At 36.0% G+C, this 15,319-nt stretch overlaps 1 protein-coding gene across 1 annotated transcript in view; it reads left to right on the top strand.

The window, feature by feature from the left end:
• Positions 1 to 620: 620 nt before the first annotated feature.
• The window catches only part of LOC102808189 (xanthine dehydrogenase/oxidase-like), a 28,400-nt gene continuing 13,701 nt past the window's right edge, over positions 621 to 15,319 (top strand). The window contains exons 1-17 of the mRNA XM_085503969.1: positions 621 to 1,233; positions 5,207 to 5,399; positions 5,946 to 6,003; positions 7,068 to 7,164; positions 7,395 to 7,500; positions 7,972 to 8,160; positions 9,511 to 9,570; positions 9,817 to 9,891; positions 10,104 to 10,245; positions 11,781 to 11,945; positions 12,053 to 12,129; positions 12,253 to 12,349; positions 12,443 to 12,552; positions 12,931 to 13,124; positions 13,586 to 13,739; positions 13,893 to 13,976; positions 14,702 to 14,819. Of these exons, the coding sequence (XP_085360095.1) occupies positions 5,334 to 5,399; positions 5,946 to 6,003; positions 7,068 to 7,164; positions 7,395 to 7,500; positions 7,972 to 8,160; positions 9,511 to 9,570; positions 9,817 to 9,891; positions 10,104 to 10,245; positions 11,781 to 11,945; positions 12,053 to 12,129; positions 12,253 to 12,349; positions 12,443 to 12,552; positions 12,931 to 13,124; positions 13,586 to 13,739; positions 13,893 to 13,976; positions 14,702 to 14,819 (1,792 nt within the window). The 5' untranslated portion in view covers positions 621 to 1,233; positions 5,207 to 5,333. The remainder of the gene's footprint in view (positions 1,234 to 5,206; positions 5,400 to 5,945; positions 6,004 to 7,067; positions 7,165 to 7,394; positions 7,501 to 7,971; positions 8,161 to 9,510; positions 9,571 to 9,816; positions 9,892 to 10,103; positions 10,246 to 11,780; positions 11,946 to 12,052; positions 12,130 to 12,252; positions 12,350 to 12,442; positions 12,553 to 12,930; positions 13,125 to 13,585; positions 13,740 to 13,892; positions 13,977 to 14,701; positions 14,820 to 15,319) is intronic.

Here is a 15,319-nt window from a genome sequence, read left to right as displayed (position 1 = left end):
AGAAAGCTAATTTTAAAGCTAAACTTCTACAAGAAATTGGACAAGCTTTAAAGGAAAACGACTCCAGAAAGTTTTGGTCCTTTTTTAAAAATAAGAGAGACCCTCAATTTAAAGGAATCAAAAACCAAGATTGGTTTGATTATTTTAAAACATTGTTTAACCCTGGTGAATTATTAGAACGTGGCCAATTTGAGGATTTCTGGAATGAAATTCATGATTATGTAGGCAATCTATTACAAGACAGGGGCACTTGGGTATTCATAATGAGGATATTATTATAGAGGTATTGGACCAGCCAATCACAGAAGATGAAGTTATTGCTAGTATTAATTGCCTGAAAAACAAAAAAATCCCCTGGTATTGATGGAATACCGCCAGAATTTTATAAGTTATGTGGCCATTTATTTATTTCCTTGCTATGTCGACTTTTCAATGTAATTTTTAGCACAAGTATATTTCCTGTGTTCTGGTCTGATGGGATTATTTTCCCTATTTTCAAAAAGGGTAAAACAGATTACAGGGGCACACACCAGCTAAACTCTTCCGATTGGCTAAAGCTCTACTCGTCATTGCCCTCCTACTATGACCAGTGCGCAAACTCATCATCTGACCAATCATGCATCTCGTAGCGGAAGATTTTGAGTACAGAGGTAGGAAGAAAGTTGAACAATCGCGGATATTGCACCTGTTCGCTCGGATTTGAGCGAGATTTTCACACTTTTGAATGAATTCATCGAAATTCAGTAGGTATTTTCGAATTTCAAGAATATCACCGTTGCATCTGTGGGTTGAGATCGCATTTTCGCTTATTTTTGGAGTCAAAAACGCCAGGTTAAAAAAGTGACCCGCTGGAAAATATGGAGTTCTGTTTTCTAACTTGTCTATTTTTATGTGGAGTGACTTGTTATGGGTGACTGTGCCCGGACGATTATTGACATGCGATTACAAGATTGTAATTCTCCCAGGAAATGTCACGTGGTATCACTCTTGATATTATGCAAGCGCCATAGACACCCTTCGCTATAGCTCGTATTTCGCCACGATTGACTATTTTACACAGATATCTTGAAGTCGCGCACATGCCGGAAACAACAGGCATACCGGTGGGGCATATTGGACGCCATACTAAGACCACGTGTTTGCTGCACCTGGGTAATCTCTCTCTTCTGGGGGACAGTGACATAAAAGTGAAACTCGTAATGATTGAAGTTCGATTCATACAGGTTTAATCAGGTAACTTAATATTACTGAACTTTGATGTGATTACAAATTACTATTCAATTGAGACCAACACTGCATGCTCTCTTTAAATTGCAGTGAACGGGTTGTCAGCCTCGACCATGCGAGATGACTTATTTTTTGGCTTTCCAGCTTTATGGGACGAAACCCTTACGTTATTGCTCTGTTTATTATGTTTCCACCCGCCGTTTTCGTAAACCGTTACTCAGATTGCCTTAAACTTTAGCGTGGTGGTACATGAGTTATAGTGCATATCCAAAATCAGTCATATAGGTCACATGATCTGGCAGCCATCTTTAAATGAAATTCTTTTGCATCTCATTTGCATAATTTTCTGTACATTTACAATTAAACCAAGCCGTCTAGACTTTAAATCAAGATGACAGGTCAGTGACAGGCATTTTGTTATTACTTTTACTAGTTTTTTTCACTAGCATGATGATTTGGTGGATTTTAATAAATAATGAATACCACTGCCATCAATGGGATCTGAAATTACCAGACATTTTTAATGAAACGTTTTTTATTCTTCCAGTTATATTTTTTGTTTGACCTGTTACCTATTCCTAACACTTGTTGTTGTTTTTGGAGGGGGTAATGTTTGAAGCTGTTGCAACTGTACTTGGAGTGGGCGGTCACCCTATATTAAAACCTTGCACCATGTGCAATCTTGCTAAAAAAATAATAGGCGAACCATACCCTCTGCGGACGCAATGTAAATTTAGTACCCCCTAGAGCAGACATATTAAAGAAAAACACCCCCTATTGCAGACATATATTGAGAACATCCTACCTCCTATTGCGAGCATTCTCTGAGGAGTGTGATCAACTCAAACAAGCTACTTATGGTTGCTGTGTATGCAACTCCTGTTGGTGTCATTCATTGTTTTATGGGTCCGCCAATTCGGGGCCTAAGGCGGTGTATGGGAGTGGTTGTTGCAAGAGGGAGACTATAGCGGGTGCAGCAAACCTTTCAGTTTATTCCTGGGGGGCTATTGCAGACATTAGCATTTTAAAGGGGGCATATTTACCTCCCGCACGGGCCCGCTTTAGAAGGTGAAAACGCCGCCCCTTCCTGCTAAATATGAAAGCACATGGGGTAGTAACTGCATATAGGATGACCCCGCCTCTGGGGAGAGGATCTGGCTATGATCTGCATGGATTTGGATGTTGACAGAAGCCTTTTCTATGGAATTCAGAAGAGTAACCTTGTTGTATTTTATGTACCTGGGGTATCTGGTTAAGCGTTGAAACCACAAACAAGTTCATACCTCTTTTTGATCAGCTGGTCTCTGGCATCACCCATCAATTCTTGTGGGCAATCGTTCCAACTAAATTCAAACCTAAATGATGTCTTAATTTGATATCAAAATTCTTCCAAACACTAGACTCAAAATATTTCATATATTTCTTTTCCAATACTTGCCTATACAAGCCCTGGCCTCCATCTGTGGGAAACCTTCAGCTTCGAAAAAATATCTTGAAAATCCTACAACCCACATTTCAAATAAAGAAGTAGGGACACCTTTGATCGCATGGTTAGCGTGACTGTTTGACTGCTGTATACTCTTCATACTGGATTGCCTACTCAAGATAGGAAATTGTGTATATAAAAAACAATCCCACAAAAAGGCGGTAATGTTTAACTCAGTTTAATAAAACTCAGGTAAAATATTAGAGTTGATGCCAACAATTATTACAACAAAAACATTTCTGTCCACAATTTCATATGAACATTGTTATCAATAACAGTTAGTCAAAATAAATTTAGATAGTAGTATGTTCTATTGTTGGAAATCATGTTAATACATGTTTCAATCTCATTAATTTCCGTTATAAAAATGAATTGTGAATCTTGGATTTAAATAGAAAGTGAAATTTATGCATGATTAACATCAGTAAAATGTAAATGAGCTTCGGAAATTAAAATCAGGACCACCCGTTATTAATAACATCGCTATTCCCTGCTCTTTATTATTGTATAAGATTCATAGACCTCAGCCTTGTGTGTGTACTTACTATCCGAGAAAAAATCTTATTAAGATATAAAATATTTATATTGCTGAGGGCATAATTCCTACATTTTATGCATTTTTTAAAAATTATGCTAATTTATTCATGACGTGACAGTTTCTGTGCTCATGAATATTCATTGATTTGTGGGTAAATACATTCTAAAAGGGGCGATATATTATTTAGGGGGCAAGAGTTAGAAAAAGGAAATTAGCAATCTTTAGGGGTCAATACAAAAGAAGGGACCCATTTGGAGAACAGCAATGATCCTCGTGTCTGTTGGTGTAACAAATAATAATAACTACAAAAATAGTAAATATTATGTTTTCTCGACGTTCTTTGTTTACTTGTTATGATTTACGTTTTTTACGGTATCTAGTAGGATCATCGAACCCTTGGAGTTTGTATTAGGCGGTTTTTCATTTCCCATGTTTGCTACGCCGTAATATGCGATCACTTCCCCGTTTTATTTTGATTTTGTAAGTGTTCAATGATGTCTTTCTCGCCCGTCACGCCATGACCTAGTTTCAACCATACGGCGTGACCCCACTGACGCTGCGATCGTTAAGTTAGGCTATGAACTGTTAACTTAGGATTTATTACTGTCAATATCATTATATTGTCACGTGATTTGTTGCACCTTATTTGTAATGTCTTAAGTATCTTTATTGTAATTTGTATATACCAATTCGTATATACCGAGCACATAACCCCGATTGAAGGTCATGTATTTTGTGACGTCACCAATTCGTGTGTAGGTACGGCCGCTGGAATTTGGACTCCTTCGGATTAAGCTACTTGACATTTTGTTACTGGTAAGTTACGTACTTTCAAACTGTAGTATGCCACAAACAGCCTGCAACGTTGGCATAAACGATTGTGGAAAACTGGGTCAATAAAATGCAGTGCCGTTTTTTGGGGGTTCGGCTAACAACCTAAACACACTCTAAACGTAGCGGCGGCACAGGGTGGTGATGTTGACAGAGGGGCGGTCGCCCTCCAGCAAAAATGTTGGGGGGGTCGTCCCTCCAACAAAAATGTTGGGGGGTCGTCGCCCCTCCAAAATCAAGCTGAAACCCGTTGTGCCAGCAATATTTTCCTCTCAAAATGCAGGAAATAGCGTTTCATGGGGGAGAAGGCCATGACCCCCCCCTAGTAGGGTCCCGCCTTCGTTTGGTGAGCAGATCACGCTCCTCCTTGTAAAAGTTCGTGCCGCCGCCTCTGTTTTTAACATAAAATACGCGTTTACCCGGGTTGATCCCCACATCTATATTCCTCCAATATTTATGACGAAACAAATCACATATACAGCTTTAGCAAAGGCATGATTTGCTGAACGCAATCCAAAATCTACCCAATGCTGTTAACCATCCACAATGGTATTTCAATGACACAAAAACAAAGCATACATAATAGCATACATCACTTGGTGTTCAGTGTACACATTCACTATGTGTTAAAGTGTGACAAAATTCCCATTGTTCCATAATGAAATCATGGATGTTATTGTTATTATTATTATTATCATTATTGTATAATAATATGTACAATGAATAAATTAGAAACTTACAGAGAATTCAAAACTACAATTACACCCGAGAATTATATATTTCCAGTTAATATATTTAAACATAGAAGCTATTTATCAAGATTCCGTTGCTCACCGAGGAAAAACGGAATGGGATCAACCGGTTTGTACTCTCTGTGACTTGAACCAAATTGAAAATGAATATTGAACATTTTCTTTTAGTCTGTAAATTTTTTACAAATCTCAGAGACAAGTACTTACCGTATTTCTTTTATAACCCACCTACATTTAAATCAGAAGATAAAAATATTTTGATGCGGCTTGCAGCTTTTGTATTTCAAGCCCTAAAGTTAAGGAGCGAAATTACAGAATTGTTGAATTGATGATTGTAAATGTATATGTCTATTTATTTTGTTTTCAAATCAGCAACCTGTACAACTTTTTTGGAGCTATGGCCTTGAATAAGTGAATAAAGACTCACTAATAATTATTATTATTAGCAGCCAACTGTTGCTGTGGTCGGCCATAATCATAAACCAATTTTGTTGTTAACATGGAGTCAAGGCAAGTGGTTGAGCTGCAGTCTGATGAGTTGGTGTTTTTTGTTAATGGGAAAAAGGTAAATATTACATACCGTAGGAACATCAACTAATATATGATGACAACAAGACATCATGGTCTCTGCTTATTTCAGACACTTATTTGTAATGCGAAATGTTTTGCTGCCCAGTAACGATAACATTAGTTAGTTAAGAACCGTATAAGGAAGCACAACATGTAATTTCCAATACGTGCTTCATAGAAAAGTATGTCTAAGCACTTTTCCATATCTCGGCTAGCACATGCCAGACGTTTTAAACTGAAGTATTCTCTAAGGAACGATTTGGCATAGCCTTTAAAAAATTGCTGATATCATAGGCATCTATGAAAATATAGTAACTAATCATTATACAATTAATTACAGAAGTTGACAATGTAAACATTAACTATTTGCCTGTGACTTTTATATACGGCGGATACCACCATATGTTTGTCGGTTTATTATGTTGACTGAGTTCATTCATGTTTTAATAGTCGAGTTCCAAACTACCACTTCGATTTACAGTTTTGTAGTACCTTTATATCAATAATTATGTCGAAAGGTAATAATTATTTTCTCTGACAGGTTGTCGATAAATATGTGGACCCAGGAATGAATTTGTTGATTTATATTCGAAAAACACGTATCCTATTAATAAATACAAAACATACAACATGGTGCAGTGCACCGAAACACAACACGTCAGAACACAACAACGAGCGACATCAGAGCACAACACAAAACAAACACAAACGGGTGATTCTAGATTAATTTTGATTAATGTAACAACACTGTTACTGCTTGAATATCTGTCCAGGCATGGAATATTTATTAGTCCCCGTTCGGGCGCAGTCCGAAAAAGGGGACTTATGCTTATACCACTATGCGTCTGTGCGTTCTTGTGTCCGTCCGTCCGTACGTACGTCCGAACCTATATCTTAGACATGCCTGGACTGATTACATTCAAACCTCGTACATATACATCATTCAAGATGGCTGAATGGCGGGCATTTTTGTGCTGAAAAATCATCTACTGTAAATCAAGCATTTATGGATGGATTTTGAATGCAGTTGTAGTGCCATACAACTGACATGCTTTGACTGATTATGTTCAAATTTTATATATTCATTATAGATGTGCAGATATATTTTTTTGACTATCTGTTTCAAAATGACTAGTATAAAAAATAAAGCATTTCTGCATTGTCGAACCGGATCTTGGTCGTTTATGGATGGATTTTGTTCAAACTTAGTACATACATAGGACAATATGAGTCCCTGATGCACTTATTTTATTTTTCAAATCTGATTAAAAATGGCGGACTGGTGGCCATTTTGTTTTAATGAATGTGGTTCTATAGCCCAATCTCTGACATGATTTGACTTAAAATTATATATATTCATTCTATATCATGTTATAGATATACAGATGTATTCAAAATGAAGACTAGTGGCTATTTTGTTTTAATTAATGCTGTTCCACAGCAATATCTCTCAATATGGACAAGTACTCCTTTGACGATGAGATAAAAAAATCACCATAATCAAGCATCAGCTTCTGGATCCACATCTCTGAAATGTTTATGTTTGAACTAAATTACTATAAACAACATTATGTATCTTAAGTTAACTAACGGCGACTGTACCATGCATGCATGGCTTGTTATTTAAATTACAAACCACATTTTCCTTGACTATATATCGTAGTTGGACTGAGAGGCAGTAAATTAAGCTGTGGTGAAGGCGGATGTGGTGCATGCACCGTGATGTTATCCAAATACGACCACCAACAGAAGAAGATACTGTATCCTTAACAACAATTCGTCAGTCGAGTGTCCGTGGTCATTGTATTTTGCATGTTTCGCAGGCCAATCCTTATTAATTATAGACTAATTATTAAACAAATATTAAACAGTTCGTGTAAGCAGGAACATGTGTATTAGAACTAAATAAAACATACCATGTGCAGTTTCGTATATATACATTAACCTTTCAAATATTTGTTAATTATTTTTTCTCATATGTTCATTAAAGTCATTATGCCATTAATGCGTGTTATACCCCTGTCTGCTCTGTACATGGAATGGCTATCACTACTGTGGAAGGTGTTGGGTCAAGGACAAAGTTACACCCAGTGCAGGTAATGGCAGTTAATATTGATTACTAAAAACTGTGTTTATAAATACGTGTTTTGCATTTGTGCTTCTCTTTCACATATGTTAAAGCGGGTGAGTCTTCATCTACGCATGCGTCAGGTGGCGTGTCGATGTTTACCAACAAGCGTCTACCCATGAGCCTTCGCGTTCTTAGCGTGTATTGTTATCATCGCTTGAGACTAAATTCCCGCGCCGTGTGCGCAGGTGACGACCCTCCCGCTTTAACTATGACATAACTTTTATGTTGACGTAATCAATGCAAATATTCACAGGGAAACATTATTCGTATCAATTTAAACCGAAACATTTTCAGAATACTTAGAATTTTAGTTTTTAATTTAAAAAACATTACTTATTTGTTTCCTTCTGAGAATAAAATAAGATTACCACTAATATACAGTTTTCTAATGACAAGTTAATTGCATCACGGTTTCTAACTAAACACTCATTCACAGGAGCGCCTTGCAAAGTATCATGGATTGCAGTGTGGATTTTGTACACCAGGTATGGTGATGTCAATGTACTCCTTGTTACGTAACAATCAATTGCCAGCAGTGGCAGACATTGAAGACGCCTTGACTGGTAATTTATGCCGCTGCACTGGATACAGACCAATATTGCAAGCATTCGGCACATTTGCACAGGTATGCAATTGTTATTACATTTGCTGCCTGTCGTTTGCACGTTAAGTACTGTAATTGTTTATCACTCTGTACAACTGAGGGATGTGGTACTTTCGTCAGGGAATTAAGCCAAGATCTTGTCAAACACCTAACGCGGCGATATTTGAACGAAGGAAGCTCGCTTATTAAACATAAGTGTGTGGTGTGGCCGGTGGCTGAGTGGAAGCTACGCTGGTGCGTGCATCTTTTCGTTATGATGCCGTGGTCACTAGTTGGTACACATGTGGTACTTTATCACATTATTTACTTCATACTTTCAAGGTGTAAATACATACAAACTGTAGATTTAAGGAGATAATTTCTACTATTTTTATAATTTGCAGGACAACATATAAGCCACACTTTTTTGTTCTATTGACATGATATAAGGCTTCATTATTTACCTAAATTACCTAAAAGTGTTTCTGTTTTCTAATATTAAACAATCCCTTTCGAAACTTTTGATACTTTGGAAGGATGTCATTCACGTCATTTTTGAATTTTATTCCATTCCCAATAAAATTAGCTTAAATTGGAAAATAGAATGTAACGGTATTTCCCCGGGCCCACTAATTACATAAATTAGAACTGTATTTAAAAATATCATCATGCGCCTTGGTAAATAATAAATATTATATTATTATACATCTGTCACTGTAACGCCATAAGTTACAGCGTGCCGTAATTTTGCTGTATTATACGGGGTATTTTCATCCAACCATATTAGGAAATGTGAATTCCAAATATGGAATGATTACGTGCGTAAGCGTCCTCTAATAATAAAAACAGACATGGCTGCCACCAGAGTTTGACCGGACTCCACACAAAGAAGTTCGCTGATTCTGTTCTAAACATTTTGAATTTCCGCACTCCCATCATGGTGTATCGTTGAAAGAAAAAGATGTATAATAATAAGGTTATTACGAGAATACCTCAAAGTATGCACTCAGACAGTACGCCGCGCGTCGACCTCCGCTGCGCGTCGGTCGATACTCAAGCTGTACTGTGCATACTTTGAGGTATTCTCGTAATAACCTTATATTATATCAGGGACACAAATCTTTATAGACCGCTCAGTTGCAGTTAATAGCTGGATGGGACAATTTTCGAAAACCTCAATAATGAGTTGATGTCTCCCGCAAGTGTGCCGCCTGCAAGTGGACGCAACCAGATTTGAATATGTAAACAAATATGTCAGTCTCAGTCATTTCCGAGTTTTCCCATACGATACAAGACATTGTAGACATGCATAATTGTCCAACCGGGCAAACAAATAATGACATTCCCCTCAATTGTGGCTAATAATGTTCATTTGTATGTGTTTTGTTCCAGAAGGGCTGCTGTGGAAGCCAATCTGAGTGTAGATGTGATGCGAAGTGCAGTGAGAGTTATGTAAGGCAAAAATATCTTATTACTGATTAATGACGTAACATGTAAACATTTAACATCTTAACCACATGTCTGTGTAACTAAATTATGTACAATATTCATGTAATTATAAAATGTTCGCTGCTAAATAACAGAAACATGAAATACAATATTCCAAAAATGTCCACACGATTTTAAAACGAGAATTTATTTGATGTTTGAGAGGAATATCTCTTTGAAACGTAATTTCTATGTTTTGTTTTTGTCTAGATTTCAAGTTTAGTAACTGGCGAATTTGCACCCTATAACGGAACACAGGAGCCTATATTCCCTTCAGAACTTCAGGTAAAATTTAGACCATATGTGCCTTACATTTTAATTGTTCTTATTCAACTTTTAAACACTGAGTCGAAACTTGTGTGTATATCATTCCTATCAAATTGCTCAATATTTGTACATGTATCATTTAAGAATACACATTATTGATACAACTTATATAATTGAAGTAGTAATTGAAACACGGTAATATTATCATACTTTTATTTGTTAATGGGTAGTTAAATGATCACTACCATAGCAAAACCGTGTCCTTTGCTGGTAAATCCGTCGTTTGGATCCGACCTACAACGCTTTCGGAATTATTGAAGTACAAATCGGACATTCCAGATGCTATACTGGTTCTTGGAAATGCTGAAGTCGGTAAGAATGTATATATTTAATCATTAATATTTGGTGTTTAATTATAAATATTATCACTTAGGCTGTTGCGCAAGCCACCAATACGATCGATCTGTTTTGCTAGTGTTAATCAAACGCGATCGATTGCTTATTTTATTGATAGCAAGCCACCAATACGGTCAATTGGTTTTACTGTTAAGCAAGGCACAAATGTGATCGTTATGTTTTGCTATGGTTAAGCAAGCCACCAATACTATCGATTGGCTTTGCTATTGTTAAATAAGCTCAAATGCGATCGATTGGTTTTGCTATTGTTGAGCAAGCCATAAAGACGTTTGATTGTTTTTTTTCTTTTGTTAAGCAAGCCACAAATGCAATCGATTGTCTTTTCTATTGTTGAGCAAGCAACACATGCGATCGATTGTGTTTTCTGTTGTTGAGCAAGCCACAAATGCGATCGATTGTGTTTTCTATTGTTGAGCAAGCAACAGATACGATCGATTGTGTTTTCTATTGTTGAGCAAGCAACCGATACGATCGATTGTGTTTTCTATTGTTGAGCAAGCAACAAATACGATCGATTGTGTTTTCTATTGTTGAGCAAGCAACAAATACGATCGTTTCCATTAAGAAATCCACCAATATGATCGATTGGTTTTGCTATTTTTGTGTAAACAAACAATGCGATCGATTTGTTGTTGCTGAGCTAGCCACCAACACGATCGATTTCTTTTGTTAATGTTAAGCAAGGCACCAACGTGATTTGGTTTATTTGGTTATCAAGTCACCAATACGATCGATTCGTTCCACCAACGCAATTAGTTTGTTTTGCTATTGTTAAATAGCGTCAAATGCAATCAATTGGTTTTGCTATTGTTAAGCAAGCCACAATAGCAATCGATTTAATGTTGAGAAAGTTCGATCGACTTGTTTTACTATTATTGGGCAACCCACCAATCCGATCAATTTGTTTTGCCCCTGTGCAAATCAGTAGCGTTTGTCCTGTATTCAATATGGCAGTGTGCTCACAGGAGTGTGACTTTGTTATAATAAAGTAAAAGTGTAATCTTATGATTAAAACAGTTTAGTCAACCAGCCTTTTGCTGACACCTATTATGCCTGTAAACACCTGTAAATGTCATTAGTTTGCAAATAACAACGTATACAATGCTTTAAAATTTGATATTAACATCGTTTACTGTGCCTAAATATTTACATGTAAATTAACACTGTGCACATGCTAAGTACACACGTTATTTTATATACACGTCATTATATTACGACATACACGTGCCTTATGTTATCTACGCGCGTTCCAAAGTGTCAGGATTGGATTGTGATCCAGACATGAGAAAATTATTTGTTTATAGATTTATCACTTTCATTAAAAAAAATTCGATCTCTGCTTGAATGTGATTTATCATTGTATATGTTCGTCATATCTCACGTCTTGATTATCTATAACTATTAAGTCAATACCAATCTGTCGGTTAGGGTCGGTTAACACTAAGACCAGTTCTATATTGAGTAAATATACATATACAATTATTCCACAGGTTTTATGCCAAAACCAATCGGTGTCAAATGTACGCTGCTCTCAGTCTCGCATGTACAAGAGCTAAAACAAGTTGACTTGTCTGAATCTTCCATCACATTTGGTGCCTCAGTAACTATGTCGAGAATGATTGAGGTTCTGAGAGAACGAATAGCTAAATCGCCCGGTAAGTATTGAATGATATGATGTGCAGAGGCAACTACTGTAATCGCCAGTTCGTGATATGTAAATCAAGCTTGGATTTCATACACATAAATTGTCGCTGTTTATTAGGTTCCACAACTGTTGTGTACAAAGCATTACTGGATATGCTGTATATGGTTGGGGATCATCAACTAAGAAACGTTGCAGTGAGTAATGCTATTTATTGATGCTTTATGTGAAAAATTTTCACAAATCTTGTCTTGCATTCAATTAATTCAGACGTTTCAGCTTGACTACTCCTTTGGTGATCTTTACAATGTTTTTCATAGGGAATTGGTAGCCACATTATGACTGCGAGTCGATTATCTGACTTAAACCCATTGTTAATGGTGGCTGGAGTCACACTGAACATTGCCTCTCATAAAGGTAGGATTTTATCCAATAGCAAATTTGTGAGTTATATGTCATATACCTTCGATTTATTCGTCATACCGCGTTCTTACTATATATATTCCCCAGACGGACTGAATACATTGCCACTGAATAGTGATTTCTATACTGGATACAGAAGCACTGTTCTATCCTCTGATCAGGTACTAGTGAGTCTAAGCATTCCTTGCTCCAAAGAGGTAAGTCGTGATCAGTATTCCAATTTACCAAGACAATTCTATATGCCATTACTGGACGTTGTGATTCAGGGGTATTTATTATTCTATGTACTGCAAATCCTTGAATAGTGGTTTAAAAACTTGTTAAAAATGATAAACATCACGCTAAATATTTGCTGCAAACTTTTGTAAAAGGGTACCCAATTTAACATTTTGGTTGCTGTTAAAAGATTTCTTTTCAAATGTCGTTCCTTTATGTAGTACCTTGTTGTATCAAGTAAATAATTACAAGCAAACGAACATTCACATAACAACACATGTTTCGAATTACGTCATAGTGCTGCCACATTATTAACCAATAAGAAGACGTATTGTGTTCATTGTTCTTCATATTTGTAGAATGAGTATTGTGCTGGGTATAAAGTTAAGAAGTATGTCCATCGACGTGATAAAAACACTGATATAATCAGCAGTGGAATGAGGGTGCTTTTTGAAAGAAATACCGATAAAGTCAAGGAAATAAGTATATGCTTTAGTGGCATGGGACCCACCATTGTCATGGCAACTAGTGTATCCAAACATATTGTAGGAAGGCGAGTATTTCGGCAACATAATGTGTTGTGTTATAGCCAAGGTTTATATGACGCTTAATTCTCACACTTTATATAACTCTTTTTCATACCAGATTTGGGAGTATGACATTTACAGGGTTCTAAGGCACTAAATGTGGCGATTACATGGTAATAAATGTGGTGTTTGCAGGATTCCAGGATACTAATTGTGGTGTTTACTGGGTGAAATTTACAGGATTTTAGGGTAATAAGTATGTTACAGGATTCCTGGGCAATAAGTGTAGTATGTACATGATTCCTAGGTAATAAGTGTGGCATTTACAGGAATTTAGGGTAATCAGTATGTTACTGGATTCCTAGGTAATAAGTGTGGCATTTACAGGAATTTAGGGTAATCAGTATATTACAGGATTCCTGGGCAATAAGTGTGGACAGAATTCCAAAGAATTGTATTGTATATCGAAATCTGTTTTGCTCATCAGGAAATGGAATGAAAGTCTGTTGACAGAAGTGATGCACTTATTAAGTGAACAATTTCCATTAGCATCACAACGTATGGCAGATTATAGGAAAGCTCTTTTGCAGAGCTTTTTCTTAAAGTTTTACATTAAAGTTAATGAACATTGTGGAGTAATGGTTAGTCCAATAGTTTGTTTTCTAAGATGTATATACAATGATTTTTGTTAATAGTTCATGGACATTGAACATCACTAAATAGTTTGCATTATTCATTTTTTTTCATGTGTCACTTTGATATTTGTTATTTATTTATTTATAAATTATTCTTAGAATATCGTCCAATTACCCGATTCACACCGTTCTGCAGTTACCACAACAGATAAAATTGCACTAAGAAGCACTCAGACATATCAGGTAAGAAACACTAGAAATAACGATCCAAACCATTGAACCTACGTACAGATGTTCCATGTTATATGTCGACGCCATATTTAAAAAAAACAAATGATTATAACGATGTTATAACACCACGATACAGATTTTCCGTTTTCGACATTGTGAAATTCTTTTGTTATTTGGGAGAAAAAAACCTGAAAAAAATGATTTTGACAAGATAATTCAGGAATATATTAAGAACGATTCATAATTTTTTTTTATCTTTTATGCACCCATGAATAATTTTCATAATTACCGATTACAAAATAAAATTACAGGGATAATTTGCTATATTCTCTATATTTTTGTCTTTTATTTGTCTTGAATTATAACTGAAAGTTGAATGAAACAACTCATGTATGAACTAAAACTTTAATAAATATGATTTTACTTGGTAAAAATACTTTTTCTGTATAAAAACGAAAGAAATCGGAAAGTCTTTAACACAGTGTTTCATAAATGTTATGCTTTGTCTTAATTAATTTGCATACCACCATAAGTACAGTATAATATGATATCCAAACAGATAAGTTTACTCAGAATAATTATGTATAATTATGTCATTGATTGAGAGAAATATACCTTAATCGCAATGATGCAGAACATATGAGATCACGTGGCGCAAACTTTGATGGTTATTTTTTCTTAGAAGTGGCTTAAATTACGAGTGTTTGCTCTTATTGTGTTTTAACTGTTATTTACAGCCTGTTCCCGATCATCAACGAAATTCAGATCTTGTTGGACGACCTACTATGAATGAATCAAGTTCTGCGCTAGTTACCGGGGAAGCAGTGTTTCTGGACGACATGCCTTGTCAGGAAGGTAATGGCAACTTGATGGGAATGAAACACGTGGCCTTAAATATTGCCCCATTTAACCCTTTCAACGTCACAATATGGCAATGACATAAGTACTTGCCATACATCTTTGAGGCAACATCTGTTGTAACTCGGTCAATATCACTAATGATAAAATAACGAAGAAGTGAAGTGTTAACTACTTACCAATATTTTATTAAAGAAATATTATATTAGAGCCACTTATCTAAACCCAGTGGATACAGCTATATTGGTCAAGTAGATACCAGAACATAAATCATGAAATCGAGATTTCGGTGCAACATTAAACATTTGAATGGATATATCACATCAAGATGCAATGTTGCGTCGAGTGACCAGAACATATTTTATGCACTCAATGATATTATATGTAATACTGGAATTCCCAGAATCTAGAAAATCTTGTATATCAATGGATATGTAATATATGGCGGATGCCACATGTGGAGCAAAATGTCCTAATTTTTTGTCGAAACACCTGAC

This window comes from Saccoglossus kowalevskii, chromosome 9, assembly GCF_978046115.1.
Source record: "Saccoglossus kowalevskii chromosome 9, keSacKowa6.1, whole genome shotgun sequence".
In the NCBI taxonomy this organism is placed as follows: Eukaryota; Metazoa; Hemichordata; class Enteropneusta; family Harrimaniidae; genus Saccoglossus; species Saccoglossus kowalevskii.
This window is presented reverse-complemented; position numbering and strand designations above follow the sequence as displayed.